The sequence below is a fragment of the Poecilia latipinna genome, unplaced genomic scaffold (assembly GCF_001443285.1).
Source record: "Poecilia latipinna isolate Pla-1442-1.1 unplaced genomic scaffold, P_latipinna-1.0 Scaffold53, whole genome shotgun sequence".
Taxonomy (NCBI): Eukaryota; Metazoa; Chordata; class Actinopteri; order Cyprinodontiformes; family Poeciliidae; genus Poecilia; species Poecilia latipinna.
The window spans coordinates 343,664-369,435 of NW_015112669.1; the positions used below are offsets into that span (position 1 = coordinate 343,664).

General features: G+C 39.6%; 2 protein-coding genes across 6 annotated transcripts in view; one reads left to right on the forward strand and one right to left on the reverse strand.

Moving 5' to 3' along the window:
- Positions 1-15,102, reverse strand: part of tp53bp2a (tumor protein p53 binding protein, 2a) — a 28,717-nt gene extending 13,615 nt beyond the window's left edge. For 2 of the 5 annotated variants that reach the window (XM_015052354.1, XM_015052348.1), the window contains exons 1-9: positions 14,997-15,102; positions 14,536-14,698; positions 5,182-5,329; positions 4,206-4,319; positions 2,585-2,655; positions 2,328-2,429; positions 1,284-1,458; positions 956-1,137; positions 703-867 (exon numbers count right to left, since the gene is read on the reverse strand). In XM_015052354.1, coding sequence (XP_014907840.1) covers positions 703-867; positions 956-1,137; positions 1,284-1,458; positions 2,328-2,429; positions 2,585-2,655; positions 4,206-4,319; positions 5,182-5,329; positions 14,536-14,562 — 984 coding nt within the window. In that variant the 5' untranslated portion in view covers positions 14,563-14,698; positions 14,997-15,102. Of the gene's footprint in view, positions 1-356; positions 393-702; positions 868-955; positions 1,138-1,283; positions 1,459-2,327; positions 2,430-2,584; positions 2,656-4,205; positions 4,320-5,181; positions 5,330-14,535; positions 14,699-14,992 lie in introns of all 5 variants that reach the window. The other 3 variants (XM_015052326.1, XM_015052340.1, XM_015052333.1) reach the window with 3 other exon arrangements.
- A 1,101-nt stretch (positions 15,103-16,203) lies between these two features.
- xpo5 (exportin 5) overlaps positions 16,204-25,772 on the forward strand; it is an 18,095-nt gene continuing 8,526 nt past the window's right edge. Inside the window, exons 1-30 of the mRNA XM_015052367.1 lie at positions 16,204-16,434; positions 16,933-17,054; positions 17,134-17,206; positions 17,287-17,424; positions 18,368-18,550; positions 18,628-18,654; positions 18,758-18,943; positions 19,982-20,058; positions 20,147-20,191; positions 20,320-20,410; positions 20,521-20,604; positions 20,736-20,861; positions 21,013-21,103; positions 21,190-21,318; positions 21,523-21,638; positions 21,725-21,880; positions 22,106-22,147; positions 22,246-22,335; positions 22,438-22,637; positions 22,716-22,818; positions 22,939-23,120; positions 23,370-23,470; positions 23,604-23,700; positions 23,787-23,923; positions 24,038-24,135; positions 24,259-24,305; positions 24,505-24,614; positions 24,992-25,051; positions 25,136-25,230; positions 25,332-25,439. Coding sequence (XP_014907853.1) covers positions 16,333-16,434; positions 16,933-17,054; positions 17,134-17,206; positions 17,287-17,424; positions 18,368-18,550; positions 18,628-18,654; positions 18,758-18,943; positions 19,982-20,058; positions 20,147-20,191; positions 20,320-20,410; positions 20,521-20,604; positions 20,736-20,861; positions 21,013-21,103; positions 21,190-21,318; positions 21,523-21,638; positions 21,725-21,880; positions 22,106-22,147; positions 22,246-22,335; positions 22,438-22,637; positions 22,716-22,818; positions 22,939-23,120; positions 23,370-23,470; positions 23,604-23,700; positions 23,787-23,923; positions 24,038-24,135; positions 24,259-24,305; positions 24,505-24,614; positions 24,992-25,051; positions 25,136-25,230; positions 25,332-25,439 — 3,216 coding nt within the window. The 5' untranslated portion in view covers positions 16,204-16,332. The remainder of the gene's footprint in view (positions 16,435-16,932; positions 17,055-17,133; positions 17,207-17,286; positions 17,425-18,367; positions 18,551-18,627; positions 18,655-18,757; positions 18,944-19,981; positions 20,059-20,146; positions 20,192-20,319; positions 20,411-20,520; positions 20,605-20,735; positions 20,862-21,012; positions 21,104-21,189; positions 21,319-21,522; positions 21,639-21,724; positions 21,881-22,105; positions 22,148-22,245; positions 22,336-22,437; positions 22,638-22,715; positions 22,819-22,938; positions 23,121-23,369; positions 23,471-23,603; positions 23,701-23,786; positions 23,924-24,037; positions 24,136-24,258; positions 24,306-24,504; positions 24,615-24,991; positions 25,052-25,135; positions 25,231-25,331; positions 25,440-25,772) is intronic.

Below are 25,772 nucleotides of genomic sequence, written 5' to 3' on the forward strand. Positions count from 1 at the left end.
TTGAAAAAGGTGTTTTTTTTTTAAAAAAAATGTTTTTTTTTTTTTTTTTTTTTTTTTTTTTTTTTTAGAGGGAGGCCAGAAAAGATAACATCTAAAGACATTCCTGCCTGCCTGCCTTGATGACAGACTGCACTCATTTCAGCTCCCCTGTCGTCAGGACTCGTTTCTGCCAAAATGAGACTGTAGAGTGGGACAGGGAAGAAGTGAGAATGCAAAATGCAACTCTGTCCTAATGATCATATCATTTTATTCCCAAATAAAGATAAATCAGGAAAACAAATCAAAAAGAATTGATTTGTATGGCGGGGGAGTTAAATAGTTCTCCCAAACAAGATAAGAGGGTTGAGTTGCCTTACGTCATGGCTGATCTCTGAATAATGTGGCGTCTGAGGCTTGATGTAAAACAGAGACAGAAACAGCCTTACTTTAAGGTCACTAGGGGAAGATCTGTGACAAATAGGATTTTTGGTAAAACGTAGCTGCGTTTCCATTACAAATGTGCGCAAATCTTTGTCCATATTCTGCTAAAGTCGAGAAACACCTCATCATAGCGCACAAACTTTGAAACTGCAGTGTTTCCATTAAGCGCATTTACCTTTACAATCTCAATTTGCGCAAGCTCATGGTTAATGGAAACGCAGCTCACGACAAGCGGAGCAAGTCAAAGATGGAAAAGGAAAGATTTGGAATGATGAAACTCACAGGCAAGTTCTCCTTCTGCTGAAGAGCCGCTTTCTTCTTCCACAGCCGGTCTCTGAGCTCACTGATCCGTTTGTCCATGGCCGCCACTTCCAGGTTGCGCTTATTTAGATTCTCCCTCTGCTGCTGCAGCTTTGAGTTCTGATCTTGATTGAGCTTGTTTCTCAGCTGACGAGTACAGCAGACCAGGCAAAATAAGAATCATTTAAGTACATAAATTATGCATTTTTAATCATCTCAGTTTATTTCTGCACACCTGAAGCTCCTTGTAGAGGCGGTCCAGCTCTGCCACAGAGCTTTGATTGTCGTGCATGTTGTCTTTTTTGCCATTTTTAAGCGTTTCCAGCTGCCGGCTGAGCTCCTCCACCTTGGATGCGGCCATCACTAGTTCTCTCTGCTTCTGCTGGAAAAGGTTATTCATTTGCTCGATTTCTTCCACTGCAGAAGTGGGGTGAGAGGAGAAAGAGAAACAAAAACATAAGTACAGACATTTTCATTCTGAGATGCTCTCTCAAAAACAAACACGCACACACACACACGCACACGCACGCGCACGCAAAAAAAAAAAAAGTCCCTAAGCTCACCTAATTTGCCATTGCTGACACGTTTCTGCTCCACCTGGCCCTTGAGAGCCCTGACCTTCTTGAGTCGCACTTCCTGGTTCTCGATGTTTTCTCGGAGACGCTGGAGCTTCTCTTGCTCAGACGCCTGCTGCTGCTGGCGCTGCTCCTGCTGCTTCAAGTAACACAGCCGCTGCTCCTGCAGAGGGGAGATTAAGAAAGTGTTACAGGGGGGGCAAACGTCACATAAAACTGTAAAAAATTAAAATAAAATTAAAAATAAATAAATAAATAAATAAATAAAATAAATAAATAAAAAAATAATAAAATTGCAAACTGTATGTCCATTTCTTGCACACCTTGTTTTGAGCACCACTGGAAGCAGAATCCCCCAGACGGACAAAAAACGTTAAAATGTTTCGCGCTGAAAACATTACCGACTTAATACAGCTGCGGTTTTTAGATACATTTATGTTTTTGTTTAATCTGCGTATCCTTTTACACCATTCCATTTAGTGGTTATGAAAACAATATCTCACCATATGCTTTACAGTTAAATGACAGGAGATTGATCTTATTCAATGGTGTTAAGCAGTCGAGATGAATGGTGTTTAACATCCAAACAGTCATCAGGTTTTAATAACTGAATTCTGTTAAAACAGGTTCAATTTTCTGGAAATCTTCAGGTCATGTGTGCTGAAGCTAACCTGTTTGTTGATGTGCTTAAATTATATTTGAGTTCTTAAAAAAAAAAAAGTACTGTACCTAACAAATAAATCCAAACCAGGATGGGGAACCGGGTCATTTAAAACAGTATTCAACTACCAGCAGGAAGTCATGTAGATTTTGCAGATACCAGAAACTTATCCTGCAATCATTAACAATCCAACCCACTATTCTGTCACAACCACCGAATACACTCTTAGTATTCTCAAATTCAGCAGTGCGTCTGACTTTTAAGCACCTGCTACTTGAGCTCCGTTTCCAATAATTTTGGCTTTTACTTTCATCCTGACCACTTCTCAACTAAATTCTTTCGACTCCTTTTCCCAGCACGGCTTTATGCACCTTGGAAGCGAGCAGCTGTTGTTGGGCTTCAATCTGTTGCTGCTGCCTGGCGGCCATCTCCTGTAGCTCAGCTAACGTCATGTCCATCCGAGGAGTCGCCACCTAAGATGAATGAGGGATTCGGTATGGAAAAAAATAAATAAAAACAAAACACTGAATTAAGCCAGTAACAGATTTTTTTTTAATCTTCATACAATAAAACCGGTTTGTTTTAGATTAAACTATTGTACAATCATATCTTAAATAGTTTGTTTTACCCCGTTCTCCATCCTTCGTTCAGGGGGAGCTCTCACTCCATTTCTCTTTGAATCCAGGCCTCTTGACCCTCCTGTGCGACAGACAGAATTAAAAACAAAAAAAGACTTCAGGGATTACAATCTGCTGTAGTGTTTCATTCAAGTAACCATTTTTTTTTTTTTTCTAATTTGGCGACACCAAAAGACATCAAGCTGTTAAAGCGGTGGCCTTTACAGGTAGCTGTGAAAAATGATTGGAACTTCTTCTTGGATTCTTGCCTGTTTGTGTCTCTCACACACACACGCACACACACACGCGCACATAAACACAGTGAAACATCAAGGTTTCTATAACACTGTGGCACAAAAAGACATGCTTCAGTTAAAACAGACTGGCTGGGCTGCTCCTCTGGATAACCGGCGGGATAAGTACTCCTTGTAACTTACAATAAATAATCTTTGGATTTAAACGAATACGTAACCATCAGAGTCTGGGGACAAAACTGTGTCTGTGCTTCTTGGATGTTTGAATTTTAGTCGCAAAACTACGATTTGACAAAAACAAAGTTATTCCGCTACTCATGATCTTTATCATTTAATTGATTCTCAGTTTACATGAACAGTAAGCTGAATATAAAACAAGATTTGTTGAGTTCATATCCGAGCGTAAAGTACAACCGCAATTCGACCAACACACACAACCGAGTTTCTTTATCATATCCTTCCGGTTTACTGTTTTGACCTCATACAGTAATAAACACAGTGAACCAAAAAGGTAATCCGGGGCTTTATTGGAAGGACAGAGAAAAGCTTAGCTAACAGTGTGGGAAACAAGACCAGCAGAAGATAACAGGAAGGGAAAACAACCACCTAATCCCATGGCTAGACTCAAGCTGTGAGGGGTAAAAGGGCTTAGTTGCGCAACCAGAAGCTGAGAAGACGGTCAACAACCTATAAGATACTTCTTGTCATCTTAAGAAAACAAAAACAGGCCACAAATATGACCAGGATTCTCTGCTTTCATTTGGCTTCAAACATACAAATAAAGCTTGCTTGCTAAAGTGCTCAGTTATTCATTTGATTAAAGGAATATTTTATATCTGTAATAGTTTCCTCGGCTTTAGTAGAAAGATAACCAGTTAAACAACCAGTCAGACAAGGATAACTGATTTTAGCTAATTAAGCAATTAAACAAGTAAAAACGAAAATGGTCACATGAACATAAGTTTTGTAAATACTTCGACAAGAGACTAAAGCTGCAGCTGTTGGCTGTAAAACCCACCTGACCAGCTGCATATCGTCAGTCTGCTCCAAATCTATCAAGAGTGGAGTAAACTTAAGGCTTTCAAAGGGCTATCATTAATGTTAGCTCATATACTAAAAGTAAGGGAGACATTACTGGTAACTTCACAGGAACTCACTTAAAAATATCTTGTCCCTTTAAAAGTAAACTGGTCTGGAGCAATCTCTGGTCCGAAAAGTTCCTGAATGACTGGACTTTTTGTATTTAAAAACTGCAGCAATCTCTGTTATTTAGAATCTCTGTGTCAAATGTCCCTTGCACAATGGTGTTGAATTTGTAGAAGAAGTGAACGAACACCGACACCTCTACTTATCTTTAATTTACAGGCTGAAAACGTACCGGATTCTCTGCCGGGTGCACGGTTGTGGCGCAAAAAGAAGCGCACCTCCCCTCTGTGCGGTTCCCATCTTTTGAGCACATCCCACATCCGCTCACCATCTCCTACAGGTCTCTCTGTGAACAGAGGGCATCAGAGGTTATACAAAAATGAGAAAAAAAGAGAGAGAGAACATTAAAAAGCAGTTTGAGTCAATCATGACAAAAACAAGGCTGGTCAAGCGTACATGTGGTGTTTGCTTAGAGAATGTTGTTTGACCTGCACTGAAAGGCACAAAGGCTTAAGGTCTCTTGGCACAAACTTGATGACAAAAAAAAAAGTGTGCTGTTCATTCTTTTCGGCTGACGTGGCACTAAAGGGCTCATCAACAATTCTTGTGACATTTTCATCAGCAGATCTAAGCCTGTTTCATTGCACAAGGGGCGTTACATCGCAGTCAGGCAGAGGTCAATCAAATGATCCATAGTAATGGCAGAACAGCCAAATAAATCAGCAAATAAAAACTGCATCATTATTAGTGTTTCGTTTAAATCTTAACATCTTAAATCTAAAGTGGCCAGTAGAAAACTGCAAAATGAGACTGCCGTTTCATTATCCTGAGATTTCATTTCAGACTACTAGTGGAAGTACTCGAACGCAATAATTGGCACTTGTCTCACTCTTATTGAAGCCTCACCATGGAAACGGCTCGAAAACCTTGCTACTCGAGTTCTGATTTTGAATAGTCATTACGTCTCAGATAGGGGATAGAGGAGGCTGAAATTATAACCCCACCCTCCCCCCCACCTCCAGCTTTGGAGATGTAGGAGATATTAAGGTGCTTTGTTCTTGTCAGGGTTGTTATAGTTTCTACCTAATTTGCTTTGCAGATATATACTGAGATGAGCTCTTGTGAAGCAACTCAAATGAACACACCATCTTTATGAAAACCCAACTGCGAGGATAATAGACCTGAAAAATCTTCTGTTCCAGACTCACCAGATCCGCGCCACATCTCGGATAAGTGGCAATCCGTTTCCCCGGGCTCCTTGCACATATCCACCACATCTCGACACAGTGTCTCCTTGGTAACGGGAACCTCAGAAAAATGCTGGTCATTGTTGCTGAGGTATACAGTCAAGAACATCTGTGCAAAGGAGGCGGAGGGAGGGAGAGAGAAGTAGTTAGCCAAGCATGTTAGGCAGAGATAACTTAAACAGGAACGTGAGAGTAAGGATCCTGGTGCCAAGCGGAGCTGATGATGGCAAAGAAAACACCACAGTTCTGGAGAGCTGGAGCAGAATTCCCCTATGGGTCAGCTTTTCACAGTGAGTGTGTGTATACAATGTCTACTTCCTTCACCAGCAGTATATCATTTCTATGCTCCGTTTATCTGTCAACAGGAGGAAAAAAAAAAAAAAAAAAAAAAAAACTTCCAAAATTCCATTTAACTTCACACCATTGAACTCAAATCCAGCTAAACCCTGAGAGAGATCCCTGGAACCCAACACACGGAAACCGGCTCCACACAGCTGATTCTGGAAAAGCTTGATTTGTAGATCAATGAGCATTAAGGGGAAGATGTAAAGTTATCACCTCCACACATCTGAAAGTGGGATGGAATGTGAAAGCCTTCAGCTACTACAGATAAAAACTGATTCTGTACACTGATACAGAAGCGAAGCATTCCACTGGCACATAGCTCAAACATAATCCCTGACTATATAAATCCAACCAAATTGCTATTTTTATGCCACCATCTTTTTATTAATTTATCTTTCCCATTTATTTTTATTTGTCTTTTTTTTTTTACTTTTTAACAACAACTACAACAATTCTCCATAAATGTTTTCTGTTTGAGGAGAGGACTGCCTGGAGTTTGCAGAGCTATGTGTGCATGTTACTGGACGCTGCTGAAGTCATTCATATTTGCCGTCATTTAACGGCTGGCTATGGTTGAGCTACATGGTGGATGAAAAGCACCTGATGTAGTTCATAGTTTACAAAGTCTGAAGTTATCTAAACTAGCAGCATACTAGAATAATAAGATAATATGACAACTAATCAGGTTTTCTTTTATACCACATAATCAGAAGCACGATGAGCTTCTAACAAGGTGGAAGCTTTAGGATTCCATCTAAAGTCTAATTTGAAAAGAAAAAGCTTCTATAAAAATCAGTCTTACCTACATTATGAAAATAAGTATAAGTTTGAAACTCAAAAAGAAGAGAACAGACAGTTCTGACTCAGTCAGAACACAAACTAAGGTTCTTGAGCAAATGAATTGGTGCCAGTCTCCGATAATCGTACCACACAAACAGTTTTATAGTGACAATGCAAGGAGGAGGGGAGAATAGCGTGCTGAGTCAGAGGCCCGGACCGGACCGGACTGATAATAAAGATGTCAGTGAAAAGACTCCATTGACAAAGTTGGTGAGTCATCATCGTCAGCACAGAAAACATCACCCTTCCTGCAATGCGTGATGCAGACTATTGTAACCAGATTTAACCTTTTATTCCTTTTTAGTGAAAGATCACCCGGTGGAACCAAGGCGGATTTATGGCTGCTTGGTGACTCTAACGCGGTTCTGCTCAACTTGACGTCCCATCGTACATCGTCATCGTACAGCAAGAGGTCCAAATTCCAAAGGAAGTAAATCCAAAGCAGTTCACAACATCCCAGAGGACATACAACACATGACCTGCCTGTGTAAACATGGTGGACTGACAGAGAGAGAGAGAAGGTGGAAGAAATCAATAGGAGGAGAATAGTGTTGGGTGGCAGTTCTGACACCGAAAGCAGCTTCTTTCCAGCGCTGAAGGTAATGAACCAGGTCCAACAGTGACCAGGTCCAGAAACCTTGTGGATGAGTTAGAACTTTATCATGCATCCTGTGGATGAGGCTATAATGATGAAGCCCTCAAATGATATCATTAATTTTTAGATTCACATAAGGAATTTATGTAGAGTTTGTATTTTTAAAAAAGTGAAATCAATAAGAAAAAAAAATATTTCACATTATTATAGATTGTGGGTCATTTGATGATTTTTTTTAAAAAAAGTACTATATCACCTTGCTATGCATGATGAAGAGGAGGAAAAAAAAGTATCTGGAGTCCCTGTTTTGACTGAGCTGGACAAATTGAGAGCATTAAATATTCATAGACAACACCAAGCAAAATGAAACAGCTCAATAACAGCTTGATGGTCTCACTGCAGGGCAAATTAAAAGCTACTCTGCAGATAACCAGAAAGCCTCGCTAGCTTCACACGGCCTTAAAACAACTCAGAGCCGGGCAAAACTAATGCAGACTGGAAACGAAAACATTTGGCAGAGACTTGCTTCATTTGCCTTCCGTCTATTAGATGTGAAGCAAATGAGCAGATCAGAAGCTGAATTGCACTTCCTTCCTGTCTGAGAGATTGGCCAGGAATGCAGAAGGTGCAAGCAGCCTCTGCTATTCTATTATAGCATCAGCAAAGTCAAAGCCATTTCCCAGCACTTGGCGTTGGTGTGACGGTAAAGAATTACAAAATGAAAATGACTGCCAATCTAAAGAAATGTGCAGCCTGTCCTCTGGTTATCTAGAATTGAAGAAGCTATAAGGCAAGGTCACTGGGGGTATATCATAGGGATTATGCTAATCTGCTATATAAAAAATATAGCCTCTTACCAGTTTGCTGTCTCTGAGACACAATAGTGAGCTTATTTTCTCAAGCACACACAAGAGCAATAGCCAATACCTTATTATACATAATATAACCCATATATATATAAAATCCAGAAATTCCTTATCTGGATCACATTTCTGTACCTGGGCTAAAGGGAAAGTTGTAATAACTTGGACAGAACAAAACCTCACAGTCTTGGAGGTCAGCTGTAGGACCTCTCTCTGCAGGAGACAGAAAGGATTGGGTGTATTTTAAAGATGAAAGGCTGCAACATCAAAACCCACAGACAAAAGGTGCTGTAATAAGAACACATCTAGAGGAGCAGAAAGACTGCAGCTGGCAGTGCTTAAGCTCCCTGTTGAAAGGAGCTCAAAGGCTCCTAAGACTGAAAATCAAATATACACCATCTCAATTGTTCTGCGTTACTGTATTAGAAGACCTTTTTTTTTTCTTGTCAGTGTTTCTGCCAAGAATACGGTTACATAAGATGAAGCGGCTGCAAGGCTGAGCAATAAAGTTGATAAAGACATGATTTATGTCCTGTTCTTTGTGACTGCATGCGGGGTTTTGTTAAAGAAATGTCAATTATTACAGATCTAAACAAGACTTTCAATCATCTACATGTGGCACACTCCTTTATCGTCAAAAAAAAAAAGACCAAGTAGGTTACAGGATTATTAAATAAATTACTTCCAACAATCCTAAAAGTCTATTAATCCGTCTGCTCCACCTCAGAACCTTGGCAGTCAATTCTGTTGCCCTTCACTTCAAGATCAGAGTCCATTAGCTCACATTGAATAAGGTGGATCAAAACGGTTTGTTGTTTTGCTCTCTGGACGGTTTCACAAGGTCCAGACATAGGCTAATGACAGGGCTTTAGTATAACTGCTCTGCAATAGCAAAGTAATCCATCAAAACCCATCCAGTCACAGACAACCTATAATTTGTGTCTTTCTTAAGACAGAAGGAGTCATCGTGCGGTTTCAAAACTACAGAAATTTCAGAGACGTCAGAGAAAAAGGCTAATGTGACAGTATTGTTCTGTATGGGGCGAGGTGTAAGAGGCAACGCATCTGTGGGGTCAGACGCGTGTTTAAAATTAAATCTAAAACATCCCTGATATGTTTTTTTATTAAACCCATGCTGGTTGCAGCAGACGGCGCCCAGCAAGACGTTCCAAATTCCTTCTATTCAGAAGTCTCAGGACTAAGGTCCAGTAATTGTTTTCCGTTTCCGTGCCCCTGCCATATCCAGCTGCTCAGCAGGCTGAAAGAGTGATGTTAGATTTATCATTCCTCCATGACGCAAATGAGAACAATAAATGCTGTAAGTAAAATAATTTAACTGTCACAATAATAATAAATCATATTACGGTTTGTTTTAAATTTTTTAAGACAATGTCAAATCACCGTTTTACTTAGACAAGATATAAACATTTAATGCTCCACTCCATTTTACCTACGATATTTATTGTTGCTCCGCAGTTATGTTGTCACATTAAAAGAGCATGGACATAATCCGCAAAATGTTTAAGTTCAATTCAATACATTGAGATTTACTACTAGTTGTACCCAAGATGTTATCAAATGCCAATTGGTGAATAAACTGATTAAATAGGAGACATTAAGAGGCATATTTACAGCTGAAAAAGATAACAGGGGGAAGGGGGAGGTTATAATTTAACCCATCTGTAAAGCTTCTTCGCTTCACGTCCACATCCATGCTTTCAATTACTCGCAAAGTCAATGAATCAGCCACGTTTTGTTGATGAAGTCACCTTTTGAATCCAATATCTATGGGATTCTAACAGACTGCAGCAGCGTTTGTCTGTGCATGTGTGCGTGCGCTCCACAGTTCCAAGAGTTGACTCGCTTCCAGCATGGCAGTCCTTCAGAAAGGTGAGGCAACAGAAACCCCCCCTCTAATGGCTTTCTGCATTATTTCTCTTCATCTCATTCACCTACTCACTGAAACGCGGGCTGCACAAGAGGATGAGGCAAGGAGGGAGAAAAGGTCAGGAGTAACAAACTGCAGACAGTACATGGAATCCAAACATCCATTTGCCGTCGTTCAGCTGCAGCATTTAGAAAAAAAAAAACAAGAAGGGATTTATACACCACTAAAACAAACTGTGCCACTTCGGTCTGAACAATCTCTATTCATACTCTGCACTGCAGCACTCAGCCTATCGCTTGATGATCTGCACTCTCGCAATATCCTCCCCTCTCTGGTCTACGTGATGAGACGGTTCCCACTTAGAGGCAATCTGGGAGATAAAGGAAAAAATGGAGTCGAAACTAAGCAGAGGAGAATTATTACTTTTTGTGGAGACGCCCTGACTGCTGAACTAAACGATTCTGAAAAAGACCGAGGTCACAGGAAACAAAATTACTCAAATGGTCTTGAATATGACTGCTATTAAATGTATAACAAAAAACTTCACTTTCCAGAAAATAACCTACTGTATGAGTAATCAATGAATACTAAATATCTGAGGTCTTTTTAATTTATGTAAAATATGATAAGCTGGGGAGAACGGGGGAGACGGACTTAGCTATTCACTATTCCCTGAAAACTCACTGAATGATGCCCTTGTGGCATTTAATCTTTCATATGCAAAACCGAGTAAAGAAGGCAAACTCCCGACTGTAGGATGAAATGGCCTTTTCCGCTGCAGGAACTATTCCAGTTTCCAGGTATAACATCTTCATGGACGATGGAATGAATCCTGACTAAAGTCTGTAGTAGAAGAGCATTCCTTAACACACTCATAGCCAGTGTGATTCCAAACATTCAAAAGTTATTACAATGTTGAGCAGTGAATAAATAACTAATAATATTAGAGCAATATTTCATTGATTGACCAATTAAAAATAGTGAAAAATAGAAATTTAGTCAGGGTTTTAAAGGGTGAAACTAATCAAAACCAGCAATAAAATAAGAGAGCAAATGCATGCAGAACAAATTTTAAACCAGAAGAGTAAAACATAAAAACAAGCAGAGTACTGAGCAATAGACGCTGGCTGATATAAGTACAGTTGATATAAAATTAGTGTTCACAAACCTGGCAAGCGTACCAGTTTCACAAGTGGGGACTGAACAATAATAATTAAAAGAACACTGTTACGTTTTAATTACTGGAGAAAAATGATTCTGAATCTGGAACCCATGTCCAAATGTTAAGAGAAGCTTTACATATTAAGACTCATCTATGTTGTGGCTGATTAATTTTTTTTTTTTTTGAATAACTACTTTGACAACAAGGATTTTTGCACAAAGTTGTTTTTTTTTTTGTTTTTACATAGAGCCATCCAAATTTAGGAGAAAATCTTAATATTTATGTGGCTTCCTTAATAGAGTTCCATCACATTGCCTACTGAAAACACACGTTCATCATTCATTTCTGAACAATCAGCAGAGTTATCACTTAAAAAACATGTTCACTACAGACATCTCATTTCTGCTGATGATCTTTGAGTCTGAGGCAGTGATCCAATTGGTTGAGAATTCAGTTAATCGTCTGCAGACAAAACTGGCAGAAACAGCTACTTCTTTACTTCCTAAACAAAGTGTTTTGGTTGAACTCCATAATACTAATTGGTTAATGTTATAATAGCATGAAGTGTACCTTAAGAGGTCGTTGAACTGATCATATTAAACAGAAAGAGAGCAGGATTGGCCAATAAGAGTCCAAGTTTCTGTGTCACAAAAAAAAGAGTGAAATTACCGTTTTTGTTCATAAAAAGATTATGTAAATCCAACAGTCCTTTTGCCCATCAGTCCATGCAATGTCCTTGTTTATCACATGGTGTAGTTGAGAAAACACCACAACTCTTCCATAGAGTTAAAGGAGTGTAGATGTCAGGGCGAAACCCTTCTCAGGTTTTTATTGACACAGCAAAAGTCTACTTCCTGAAGTATGACTCCCCTTTCTCACAATCTGCTACAGCAGATAGTGTAACTGAGAAATGGTAAAAATGTGTGATGGAATAATGATAACCGAAATATGTACACAAACATATCAAGTATCAACTTAAAAATCTACTCACAAAGCAGCCTTTTGTCATGGGAGAGAAATAGGAAACCGACAGGATTTTTTTTTTTTTTTTACATTTGTAAAACAAACCAGGTGTTTTCCATAGCAGTTCTTTAAGTTTGTTCTCCCACAACTGTTCCTTTAAATTATCTTGATAAAAGTTATTAGTCAATAAACAAGAATGAATTCAAGCCTAAATGTGAGAATCACAAATAGCAGCTCGACAAAGCTGTTTAAGCAGAGATAACCGCAACTCGGATGTAAATGAGTTACACGATGCTCTGGTTCAATAAAGGGGGCGAGTGTCCCTTATCGGAGTGCAGCCATGGCACAGGGGCACAAACAATGTGGTTTCCACCACACAGTGTTGAAGAGCTCCTTTGCTTTATTGTGTTCCGGAAACAGTGACCCTCCCCGTTACCCCCATTTAAATCACAGCCAACAATTATGCCACTACATTCTCACTCCTCCCCGAGCCCTGGCCTCTACAACCTGGGTCACTGATTGGTGCTGCAATTCAAAAAAAAAACAAAAAAAAAAAACAATACCTCCAATCAGAAAAGAGTGAACACAGGCCATTTCTCTTTTAATCAAACACAAGAAACCGTATCTCATCAAAACACGTGCAGCATCCATCCATGCTATTAATGAGAAAAAAAAAATCATGAGAAGAGAAGCCTGTCGATAGCAACGATGTTGACTACATGCCCTTAACAAGCTGAGGTCATAAACACAACAGGTGTTATTTAAATTCAACTCGGTTGCCAAGAAGGATACGCTAATCAAGATAAGGGCTTACGTAAGATGTGTCATGATGAGTTTATACAATCAACATCACTCTGTCTTGTACAACCTGTTTCTCAACAGTAAGCCTCGTTCAATGTAAGGCAAACTTTAATTAATAAAAAAAGAGATTAAGAAAATGTTACGCTAAAAAACAATTAATACAGCTTATTGCAAGCTGAAATCGTCTGGCTTTACTTTATAATCAGACAGCCAAAGTGAAAAAAATTGTTCCTTCTGTGATATAAATTAAGCCGCCAGACGATTAATTAAAAATAACTCAAAGGCTGTTTTGATATGAAAATAATCATAGTAATAACGTTAATACAACACAATGTCAGAGGTTGCCAGACACCAACGTCAGGCAACTTCTGGCAATGTTGTCTGTTCACACATTCCTCATGTTCACTCGAGATGAGGGGTTGCTGTACTGTTAATGATTATTCAACACATTTAGATGGACTTCTTAGAACTGGGATGTGTGCAATTTAAGATTATTTACATGGTAGGATGTATTCAAATAAAGTATTATATATTCTTCAACATAAATAAGTCCTGTCTGACTTGTAAAATCCTTTGAGATGACAAATATATTGGCACTATATCAACACATGCTGTGTTTTCTAGCATTTATGACAATAGGTGAATAAAGGTAAATGCAACTTTAACTATTAGCAAGGCTGCAGCATTGGATTTTAGTTACCTGAAAACAAGTATTGTTTTATATCAACCTAACCATGGCTTGTTTAATGTTTACGCATCTGTATACACTCAAAAAAATGTTTAGCTTTATTCAAATTCAATACTTTATTGACCCCAAAGGGAAATTAAATGTTACTGTAAGTCATTAATTCAAATTCTTCAGAGTAAGAGTAGATAGTGATGGCTGTTAGCAGGATAGATCTCTTGTAGTGGCCCGTAAGAACTTGACTGATGTTTATGTTGAGAAATTGAGTGTGCATAAAGTCCTTGTGACAAAAAAAATATTCTGTCACTCAACCCCCCAAAAACAGACATTTATAGTAAACACCATAAAGGTTCAACACTCAAATTTGATTTGTTGAACATTTCATACAAACATCTAAAACTTATTTCTCATGAACAATTTCCTGTGATTTTTGGAGCAACGTTTTTACAGGTTTCAGCATAAACTAGGAAACGTCGATCAAATTTTGCCCTAATTTCTGAATTAAACGTAACATTTTATGCTACATTCTAAAAATTTATTTTTAAAAATCATTGGTTCTGACATTTAACACCCTATAAAATATGCCAATCATTATTTATCAGCATGAAATTTCAATTCTAATTTTCCCTACATGGGACACTGACAGCTGTCCACTGCTCTCCCTACATGCATCAAGGAGGTACTGATAAATTATATCCCACACTGCAGCAAAAGCAATGGACCACTGATGATGAAGATGATGATAGTGATGACACGGCAAGAGTCCAGAGCTAAGCTTAGCCTTTGCCAACAACACTTGGCATATGCCCCCTGCTCTAGTATATGCTCAAAGAAATATGAATATCCAAGTACAGACTATGCAAATGATAAAGCTTCTGTAGTTGGGCTCTTAAGATGATCACTCTTTACAAGTATACGTCCTAAGGGAATAGACTGATGCGGGTTTGTACACTACATATCCTAGGAAGCAATTTACGTCCTCTAGCACACTCACAAGCACCGATCACCGCAAAAACACTTAACAACAAAAGCTTATGAAGAAGCTACCCTATCAGCTTAATTTAAATACCCTGGTGATTCACAACGTAAGAACATGACGATCGTACAGTATGAAAACAGACACGATATGTTACAGCACAGCGATAAAACTTGTGTAAATAAATCCAATCTTACCGGCATCATTTTAGCTTCGTACCGCATTTAGCTAACCAATCCAGCATGAATCCCCACAGGCAGTTTCGACGAAAGCGTTGAGACTGGAGAGCTCTTTAATCCCGCAGCCTAAACCTGACAACAGGCAAGGCTACTTTCTCTAGCTCGAAGGTCCTCACCTCCGCTGAAAAAAAAAAAAAAAAAAAAAAAAAAGGATACTGTTTTTTTTTTTCCTACTGAAATATGTAAATATGAAGCAGAGTAATGTTAATGGAATCCAGCGTCGTGGACCTGTTGCTACACATAACACGGCCTTCGGGACAAAAGTTTCCGTTGTTAAGCGAGCATCGCTTTAGAACTTTGAAACAGCTTGTAACTGCTACAAAATACCACAAAAAGATGTATACAACATAAAGAACAGGACACAAACAAAAAGCGGAAATATGTTGGAACAAGATAAAAATTCTAAATGTCTTACTTACTGCTAGATGCAAACGTTACAAACCCGAAACTCCGCTGATTGTCTGCGTTGCTCAATAGCTCGCAGCCGATCCCAAAGTGACGTAGCCACAGGAAGTTCGTTCCACTTTGGAATTCAGGCTCCGCCCCCTTTTCCTGGTCAGAAGCTGAAGACACCCCCACTGTTTATGTGGGACAGAGGAGCTTACTTGTTTGCTAAAGGGTCAGACGCGTTGTGTGGGAAAACCAAAGGATGCTGGCAGGAGGTTAAACTTGTACTACACCATAAAATGATTAATGAATTGAATGGGAAAACAGCGAAAGGTTTTGCTCTCTTGAAGTGACGACTATGGAATGCAAAATTGAAGTGTGTGGGAGCCTGGCATGCAAAAACATTGTCTAATGTTGAACACTAAAGACTCAAATCTGCTAAAATCCAGTAAGTCATTACTAGATGACTTAACTAAAACTAGAACGTTAAATTCAAATTATTTAATCAAGTTAATTTGTCACATACTATATGGATAATATTGAATAAAATACTTTTTACTGCTTTGAATTAAATCAGTAATACAATAAATTATCTATTAAAACTTGTATTGATCCTACATGAAATTCTAAAAAAAAGAAAGCAAGAATCCACCAGTCCACCGTGAAATATTTGAATTGTCTATGGCTTGTCATATTGAACCCATTCACTGATTAGTCTTCAAACTAGTCCCACTCACTGACTCTATCTGTAATAGAAATAAATAATTCCACAAATGAATGATAGCAATTTACTTAAAAATGTATGTGATTAAAAATATAAATAAATTAAGAAGTTCAATTATTGAATATATCAATTGATCAAATACATAATTTTGATTGAGTTACTTGCAATGACAACACCAATAATAATAACAAGGAAACAAAATATAATTTAAAACTGAGGTTCCATTAGAGCTCTAAAGGGGCAACATCAAAGAAATATGCAATTACATAAAGAATAGACAAAGTGATTTCAATAAAACAAAAAAAATGCATTCAAGTAAAATAATACATAAATAAAAATTCTTATTTCTTAAATCTAAACAAAACGATCAAATACATAATTTAACAACTAAATATGGAGATCATGAATATAAAGAAGGAAATAAAGAAAGTAAAAAAACGAAATAAAGGAAAGAGAACTACAACTCCCAGAATTCCGCTTTAACGGCAAGCCAAGCGGCTCAAACTTACCCCAGCTTCGCTCTTCGCGCACGTTGGCCGACGTCGGTGTTTCCCTGTCTGCACGTTACCCACGGTAGAGCGGCGCTTTGCATAAGGGAGTTGCTTGCTTTCGTCTCAACGGTGTGACAGACGCTACCTGAAGTCATGGCTGAGCAGGTGGCCGCCATGTGTGATCAGCTTATAAAAGCCGTGATGGTGATGATGGACGCAGAAACCAACCAGATTTACCGTCTGGAGGCCCTGAAGGTAGCACTATTACCAATTGCTAGCTAGTTAGCTTACCTTGTCATTTATTGTGACGATCGGGAGATTATAATGATGTGACTGTAAACTATAAATAAACTGCTTCTATTACTCAGTACTTTTTTTTTGTAACTGTTGCTTAGAAACGTCTTTTCAGTCGTACGGAATTAGATGTTAAAAAGTTAAAGTGTTGGGGAAGCTAGCCTAGTATGAATAAATGAATAGTTGACTCATGTTCACTCATTCACATGAATAACAAATTAGACCTTGGAACAGGGAAACGAAAACTTAATTTAATCAAATCAACTCTCCATGTGTTGTCCACCGATCATCTATTTATTAAACAGCTCGGAATTATTTTATTCGCTTAGAGCGAGCTGTTGATTTTATGCCTAACACGTGTACCTGGCTGCATGTTCATTCAGGTGTAATTTAATTGCACTTTAACATTTAGTTGGTATAAATTCGCTGTAAAGTAATCCGACTTATTTCTCTGAACAGTTTTGTGAAGAATTTAAAGAGACGAGCACCCTTTGTGTCCCATGTGGCCTACGCTTGGCAGACAAAAGTCAGCCGGCTGTAGTCAGACACTTTGGCTTGCAGATACTGGAGCAGGTCATCAAGTAAGCCTACTTACGTGATACTTAAAATCCTAATATGATAAAAGAAGTATGGTGTGATAATCAATTTTTTTTCTCCCAGGTTTCGATGGAACAACATGCAGCAGCAAGAAAAGGTCCAGCTGAAGGAGTGTGCCATGCAGCTGCTAGCAACTGTAGGTGTGAAAGTAAAAGGATAGTAAAATAACCATCTCATTTAGATCAGATAAACACCACCCAATTTGTGTTTCATTAGGGCACCCATTCTATCCTGGAGGAAGAGAGCCACGTCAAAGATGCCCTATCTCGGATTGTGGTGGAAATGATTAAAAGAGAATGGCCTCAACATTGGCCAGACATGCTGAAAGAGATGGAGTCTCTCTCTAGCCAAGGGGTGAGTGGCATAAACACTGCAGTAAGTGTAGCATGCTTCCTTATCCAGCGTTAGTTTAGTTTGAATAGGGTTACGTAATGGTTTGCAAGCAAATATATTCCAGTTAGTCATACTCACCGCGCTTCACTACCCAAACATGAGCTCACTTTATTTGTTTGACAAATAAAGTGAGCTCAAAAATTTTTCACTGACGTTATTGGCCATGTTTAAACTACACGTTTTATTATATTCACCAATACCTAGTAGGCCGTAGCTATGAAAGTGAAAAGAAAGAATTCTACTTTAAAAAAAAATCTGAAAAGTGTAGCATGCATTTACATGTATTCATTTTTAATCTGACACTGTCATAAAGACTGCTGTTCTGAGAAGACTTCAGAGCTTTGTTAGAGGACACTAGTGAGCAAACGGTATCATAAAGACAAAGGAACACAGCAGATGGGTCACGAGAGACGTTTAAAGCAGTTTTGGGTTATAAAACAATATTCCAGCTAATATACCAGCTTTAAACATGCCACAGAGTACTGCTTCATTTCCATCACCTGAGAATGCAATAAGTGTGGCACAATTGTAAAGCCTACCCATACATGAGAATCTGCCATGAAAACTGACTGGCTAGCCATAGAGAGAACTATCTAAGAGTTTAGTTATCACAAATCTGGCCCATATAATATAGGAAAAACTCCACTGTTGAAAGAAATAAATTTGCTCTCACTTTGCAGCTGTGCACTGTTTTGTTTTGGTCTATCTCATAAAATTGAAATAAAACACATTGATGTTCGTGATTATGACATGAAACTGTGTTCATCTTTTTTAATTTCTGTTCATGAAGTTTCTAGAGCTCTTAAAGTAAAATTTATGATAAATGACCCCCTTTGTTTTCCATTTTTGAGAAAATTAATAATTTCTTTATACTAAGTGAAGTAAAAATGGATGTTTGTGGTAGGAGGCGCAGACCGAGCTGGTCATGCTGATCCTCTTGAGGCTGGCAGAGGACGTGATCACCTTCCAGACGTTGCCCTCACAGCGGCGTAGAGACATCCAACAGACACTCACCCAGAACATGGACAGCATCTTCAGTTTTTTGTTGACCATTCTGCATATCAATGTTGAGGACTACCGCAAATTGGTTAGTGAAGCCTCGACTGGATTATTTTAGGTCTCCAAAAGGTAGCAGTCTTAAACAGTTTTACTTTGTTTCTCCAGAAGGAGGAACCAGCCCTTGAACTGAAGGTATTTACAAAACCCCCCTCATTTTACGCATTAGGATTTGGTTCATTTCACACCTCGCAATGTACTCTCTCTTGTCTATTTTTAACATTTTACCTGCACACAGGCCAAAGCTCACTGCCGAGTGGCCGTGGCCACGCTGAATACGCTCGCAGGCTACGTAGATTGGGTGACGCTGGTGCACATCACTTCCAGGAACTGTCAGCTGCTGGAGATGCTGTGTCTGCTGCTGAGTGAACCCGAGCTGCAGCTGGAGGCTTCAGAGTGCCTGCTTATTGCTTTAAGCCGGAAGGTGAGTTGCGGGAAAACTGCATGGAGATTCATCCGCTTTATTAGTCGTCCTTTGTAATTTTTTTTTTTGAATGTTTAAATTCTATGGTTTGATCAGAGATCGTCGGTTTCTTTATAGTAATTCTGGCCAACAGCCTTACAGTGTTTGACAACGATTTAAGATCGTCATTACTCTGAAAGACATTTGGTTTTCCCTGATTTCATTTCTGAAACCAGCTGGTTCTACATAATAAATTGAAGGTTGAAAAAAAATATATATATTGAGTAATTATTCACAGGCCAACATTTGTTTAGCTGTGGTCTATTAATATTAAATACTTTGAGTAATGGTTGCAATTAGCTGACTTGTAAATGATGAACAAAAGCAATTAGCCCTGACAGATTCTCTGAAATCTAATAACGGGATATCCAAGTGGAGGAATGTCCTGTTTATTTTAAAGGAGCGATTATTTTTCAGACTTTACAACATCCATTCGGGATTTTCCAGCACAAAAATGTCTGCAAACATTTAATGCCTAATTAGACATGGAGAACAACAATAAGTTTATCAGGCTGCTAAAATAAAAAAATAAAAAAAAACATTCAGTCAGTAATATTTTATTCCTTTTCATTACTTGCCCGTACAGCTTCTGGTACAATTGGAGGAAAGAGCCACAGTGCATCTTTCTAAAAGGAATATTAGACGTTAATAATGTTGGTAATATGTGGGACCTTTTTCTTATGTCATAAAATTTTGATGTCATCGCTCAGCACTGGAATGACGGGACGGTGAAAGAGACGGAAGTAGCTGAGACGCTTTGCATGCCTTGGTTTTACGAAGCAATGCCTAATTATGAGCGCTTTATTGAACTACACTAACACTGTTCTCAGTTTAGCAGAGGGTTTTTGATAGGAAACTATTTGAAGGGCCAGATTTAATTTGTTCTGCGTCGCTGAACTCTTACTCTCATTCAATAAGCTGTAAAGATATTTGTGTCATAACTTGCAATCAGGCGAATAAGTGGAACGTACTTATAGTTCTTATGGTGTTCTCCTGCAGGGCAAACTGGAGGAGAGGAAACCCTTCATGCTGCTGTTTAACGACGTGGCCATCCAGTACATCCTGTCCGCGGCCCAGTGAGTGAAGCTGCTGCTCCGTTCTCCCGATTATACCGAAGGCGTCGTTTTATAATGCATACTTTTAATATCCTATATCTGTGTCCAGATCCGCAGATGGTTTAGCGATATGTCCAAATTCCTCCAAACCACAGTGAGTTCTGTCACATGTCTATCCTTGTTTAAAAAAAAAAAAAAAAAAAAAAAAAAATTAGTCGGATGTTTTTATTTACTCTTAGTGTCAAGCTACGGTGTGCATCACGGTGCTTGTTGCGCTTTCAGAGAAGTGGAGGTGGTGGAGCGGCGCTACGTTTTCCTGAAGCGGCTCTGTCAGGTCCTGTGCGCTCTAGGGTTCCAGCTCTGCTCGTTAGTGGTGAGTTTTTCCCCCGTGTGGTCACACATGTACGAGTGTTGTCCTCTCTGTTTAGCGTGCGCTTTGATCACACCGCCGTCTGAAATGATGCCCCCCTCACACCCCCACAGGGTCCGTGTTCAGAGGTTGAAGTTCCTCCAAATCTCAGCAAGTACATCAAAGCCTTATTAGCCTTTACTACACATTCCAGTCAGGTTAGTTGCTGCTAATTATCGGAGGGCTAACACTTGAATGTTGCTGAAATTTTCTTTAAAAGGTTGTGCTTGAGCTGTTCTTATTAACTGATTTGTTTTTTTTTTTCCCCCTCTCCTTTTATATTCTGCAGTTTTTAAAATCTTGCACTGTGTCAACATGGGCCAGTTTGTTCAGACACGAGACTCTGTCAAAAGTCCCTGTCGTTGTGGAGATGGCCCTCGAATACCTCAAAGTATCGACAACCAACCTTGTTAGGGTGAGAGAGTCTCCTTTCGTTTATGATTGTTCACAGGGCTGATGGAGAAAACAAACCGCACAGTGGTCGTACTGTGAGATATGTGTTAAAGTTGAAAGGATGACAATACTTTCTCACAGCATGGCATAAAGTCTTATTTGTCTTCTTCCAGACCGGCTTTCCTTCTAAACAAGACAGCCCTAGTTGTGTGTACTCACGAATGGACTTCGACAGCGACGATGACTTCAACTCGTTCTTTTCCAGTAGGTTTTCTCAGCTCATTCTCTCCTAGGCTCCTTGGTTCCGTTGTTGGTTTTGATGCTGTTTATTTCTTTGCGTTGTCTTGAAGCTTATCGGTCGCAGCACGGCGACGTTTTGAGGACGCTAAGTCGCATCCTTCCGGTAGAAGCTTTCCACACCGCAGCAGAATGGCTCCGGTTCCAGGTTGCCAGTCCGGTTGATCCTGGAGAAACGATGTGTAAGGGTTTAAATGTTTCCTTTTTGCTCAGAAAAACTTTGACTCTGGAATATCTGGGACATGGGACATGTTGTTTTGTTTTTTTTTAATATACTTGTAGCCTTCATAAAGTCTCCTTTGAAGTCAAATTACAAATCGGTGTCCTTATTTTCTTTCCACTAGTAGCTGACTCTTCTACACTGAAAACTTTCTTTTTGTCTCCAGCGAAGACTGCAGAGGGTCTGTGTTCCTTGATGTCTCCGTCCGTCCTTCAGTGGGACGCACTGACTGTCTTCATGGAGTGTGTGATGCATCAGATCTTCAAAAGCGTGGATGAGCAGGTGACTAAATGTTTATCACAGTACAGCAACAAAAGGAAAGGGGGCAAACGTGATGTTTTCTCACCGTTCTTCTTCGACCTGCGCAGAAGTTGCCGATAGACCAGAGCATGGAGCTCCTGCAGGGCGTGCTGAACTACGAAACCAGAGACCCGCTCATCCTGTCCTGTGTGCTGAGCAACATTTCTGCCCTCTTTCCCTTCGTCACCCACAGGCCACAGTTCGTGCCACAGGTTCTCTACAAGGTTCGATTGAAAATTGGTCCGTTTGATCCAAAGATGAGAAGAAACTTTGTGTCCCTTCGAATATTTTGCTTTTTTTTTGGATTTTTTTTTTTTTTTCAGGATTTTACACATAAACATCTCTATATATGTACCTTCGACTACATTTACAGCTAATTTTACAATTCTCAAGCCACGTCTCTTTGTTCCTACTGATTACCTCTCGCTTTCTGTGTTTTGGCTCCATAGCTATTCAAAGCCGTCACGTTTCACATTGATTTGGAAAACAAGGTAAGTTGTTTTGACTTGGCAGGGTAATTTTTCATAATCTCTCTTATCTGAATTGTAAATAAAACATTCCAGTGTTTTGTTTTTTTTTTCTTTCCCAGGCGCCCAGGAGTCGAGCCGTGAAGAATGTTCGGAGACACGCGTGCTCGGCTATCATCAAAATTTGCCGGGATTACCCGCAGTTTATCTTGGTAATTTATGTTTTTATCCCAGTCTAAAAAAAATAAAAAATCAACCTGAGTCACCTTTTTTAACTTGTGCAGTTACCTTTTTTTTTTTTTTTTTTTCCGCAGCCTTGCTTCGACATGTTTTACAACCACGTCAAAGAGTTGTTTGCAAATGAAGCCTTGCTGACTTTCTTGGAGAAATGCTCCCAGATGGAAGCTCTGGTGCTCATCAGTAACCAGTTTAAAGACTTTGACAAGCAAAAGGCTTTCCTAGATGAACTAACGGCCCCAATAATCACTCAGTGGACCTCTGAGGAGATGACAAGGTTGCTGTGATTTATTATTTTTTTCTTTTTTTTTTTTTTCTTTTAGATGTATTGAAACATGTTTGACCTTTGTTTCAGCGTGCTTTGGGATCCTGTCAAGTTCCTGTCGTTTGTTGGAGCAGACGAAGTGTTCACAGAGCAAAGAGAAGAGAGGGATACAGCTGGACCTAACAGGGGTCAAGTAAGCGGAGTTTAAAAAAAAAATAAAATAAAATACAGCTCTGCCCAACGTCGTTTACGCCTAGAAGGATGGTTGTTTTTGTTTTTCCCTTATCGATCACTCGCTTGTGTTTCCTCCTAGTTGAGCTTCTGTTTGTATGCGATGCTTGCCGTGGTGAAGCGTGCGCGATGGCCTGCAGACCTGGAAGAAGCGAGAGCCGGCGGATTCGTGGTGGGCTGCACTCCTGCCGGAGCCCCCATCTACAGAAACCCCTGTGCAGCTCAGTTTCTGGCCTTCCTGCCCAACCTGCTGGCTCTAATAAGGTGCGCGTGCCAGTGTGTGAATAACTTCAACAGCTCACCTTCACTGCGGATTTTTGATTAACCAGCTAAGTTGGACGGATGGAGTTTGTTTATGATATTAAGTTTTCTCACTTACAAAATTTCTATTAAGAAGAAGAAAAAATATTTTGGAAATTACTTGACCAATATGTGATTGTCAGTAACGTATGTTAATAATGTCCTCTTAATACATTTTATTGTAAAGCTTGTTTATTTAATGTTTTTCTGCAGGACTCAGAACAGCTTGTTCATGCCAGAGAACGTGGCTCGTCTCAGTGAGACTTTCTCCAGAGCCTATGATGTGATGGACGGAGATAAACTGGTAATTCTTGGTAAGAAGAGCTGCCTCCATGTATTAATTGTTTGTTTTTTTTTGTGTGTGTGTGTGTGTGTGTGTGTTTTTTTTGTATGGCCTAAGTGAAGACTCACTCAAAAATATTAAGCTTCCTAAATGAATGTTTTCAGGTCTCCCACAGCCTCCTCTGGATATTTATGATGCTCCGGTGCATAAAAGCCTCTTGGATCGCATGCAGGGATTCTTTAACTCGTTGTTCGAAAACTGGTATGGTTTGTTATCGCTCTATAAACTGTTGCACGGTTTTATATTTTGTCTTGATGCCATCTCATCCTGACGCGTTCTGCCTGCAGCTTCCACATCCTGGGTAACGCGGGTCCGGCTCTGCTGCAGGACTTCTACACCGTGGAGAGTCTGGCTGAAGGAATCATCGGCTCTGCCTTTACTTCCCTCGACCACGTGCCTGACCACAGACTCCGCTCAATGATTCATATCCTTTGTCATCTTTTTAAAAAAATTGTCAGAAGGCACGTTGTTTTATTTACACAAAAAGCAAAGCTCTTATTTTGTGCGGAAACACTGATTTGCCTTGACTCTTCTGTACGGCTGTTTTTGAAGCAGCTAGTGATCTCATGTCCTCCAGAGTATCACGACAGTCTGCTGCGCCCTCTGCTGGGGCCTTTGTTCACCTACATGCAGCAGGTCAGAACCCTGATTTTAAACTTTTTTTTGTTTGTTTTTTTTTTTGTTTAATTTGGCATAAAATTTAGCTTTAGATATTTTCACAGCAAGGTGTCCTGACGATGCTTCTGCTTTATATCACAGAGACTAAACGTAAAGTGGCAGGTCATCAACCAGAGGACGTCTGTCAAGTAAGTTGTGGCAAAATGATGAAGCGGCAGACAGCTGCTGTTCACGCTGTTGCAGCAGATGTTTGTTTAAATTAGGAGCAGCGGGTTATTTTCTGAAACTTGTGAATATGGCAGAGATTCATTTCAGCCAAGTCCTCATTTGGGCTCTAAATATGTAGGATCGGTGTTTTAATTTTCAAACTGACCTCTCTGTTCTCAGTGACGAGGATGAGGAGGAGCAGGCGGTCTACGAGGACTGCGCTGTGACTCAGGAGATGTTGGAGGAGCAGCTGGTTCGTCTGCTCACCAGGGAGGTTCTGGATCTGCTCAGTAAGTCTCACAAGTCGCTGCTTTTGTTCATATTTTACATTAAAAAAAAAAAAAATCATTATTTTGTTTCTTTTATTGCTTAAAGAGCGCGATCATGAGTTTCTTTTTACATGAAGTGACGACAGAAACTTCTTTGCGACATTCTTGGCACAAACCGGGTGTTGTTCTGTCTCGGGTCGCGTCGCATCCAACGTTGTGTGATTCCGCGGACTCGACGCTGCGCAGATGTTTTGATCGCTCAGACGAGACCAGAGAACACCAGTTAGCTGGTTTCCTAGCTGGAAGATCACAACTGCCTGATCAGCGTTTTCTCCAACCAAGTGGAACGTGAGTTATAATGGCTTCATAACGCCCATCTTCTTTCCTCTCTCTTTCAGATGTAAGCTGTATTTCCAGAAAAGCGCCTGAACCAGCAGCAATTAAGGAAGAAATCGATGGTAGGAGTGGAGTTATACTTTTCTTATCTCGAGCGAGGGGAGGCGGGGGGGGGGATTCTTTTGCTAAAAAATGTGCTCTCACAGAGGAAGACGTGATGATGGAGTCGGTGCAGGTGGCGTCTTCCCCTCAACCCACCGACGAGCTGAGTGAGCTTGGAAAATGCTTGATGAAACACGAGGTCAGTTTCAGATTTAAAAAAAAACAAAACAATCTAAGCCATGTTCACATTTAAATATGGCTCCTAAACGTAATGTTTTGCTTTTTTATTCGGTTTCCCAGAGTGTGTATATGTCGTTGCTGACCCTCTCGTTCACCTCACTGTCCTGGAAGGACACCACAAACTGCCACCGAACAGCGTCGATGGTCTGCTGGAACCTCCTGCGGCCGGTAGAGTCCAGACTGCAGCAGTTTTATTTATTTATTTGTTTCTTTTTAGGATTTTATTGTAATATTTTTATTTTTTTTTGTCTTCAACTGAAACTACTTGTTGCATCTAATGGTCCACATCTTAAAAAAAAAAATAGAATTTTCAAAAATTATATTCTAAATTTTCAATACACAAAAGGAAAAGCCAAGACTGTACAGTCCGGCAGACTATTTTGGCACAAAGCGTTTATGTTGGATTGATGTTTTTTTTTTTTTTTTTTTTTTTTTTTTTTTTTCTTTTTTTTGTTTCAACGTTTTTTTTTTCCCATAAAAACAGTTTTTGGTGGTTTTTTT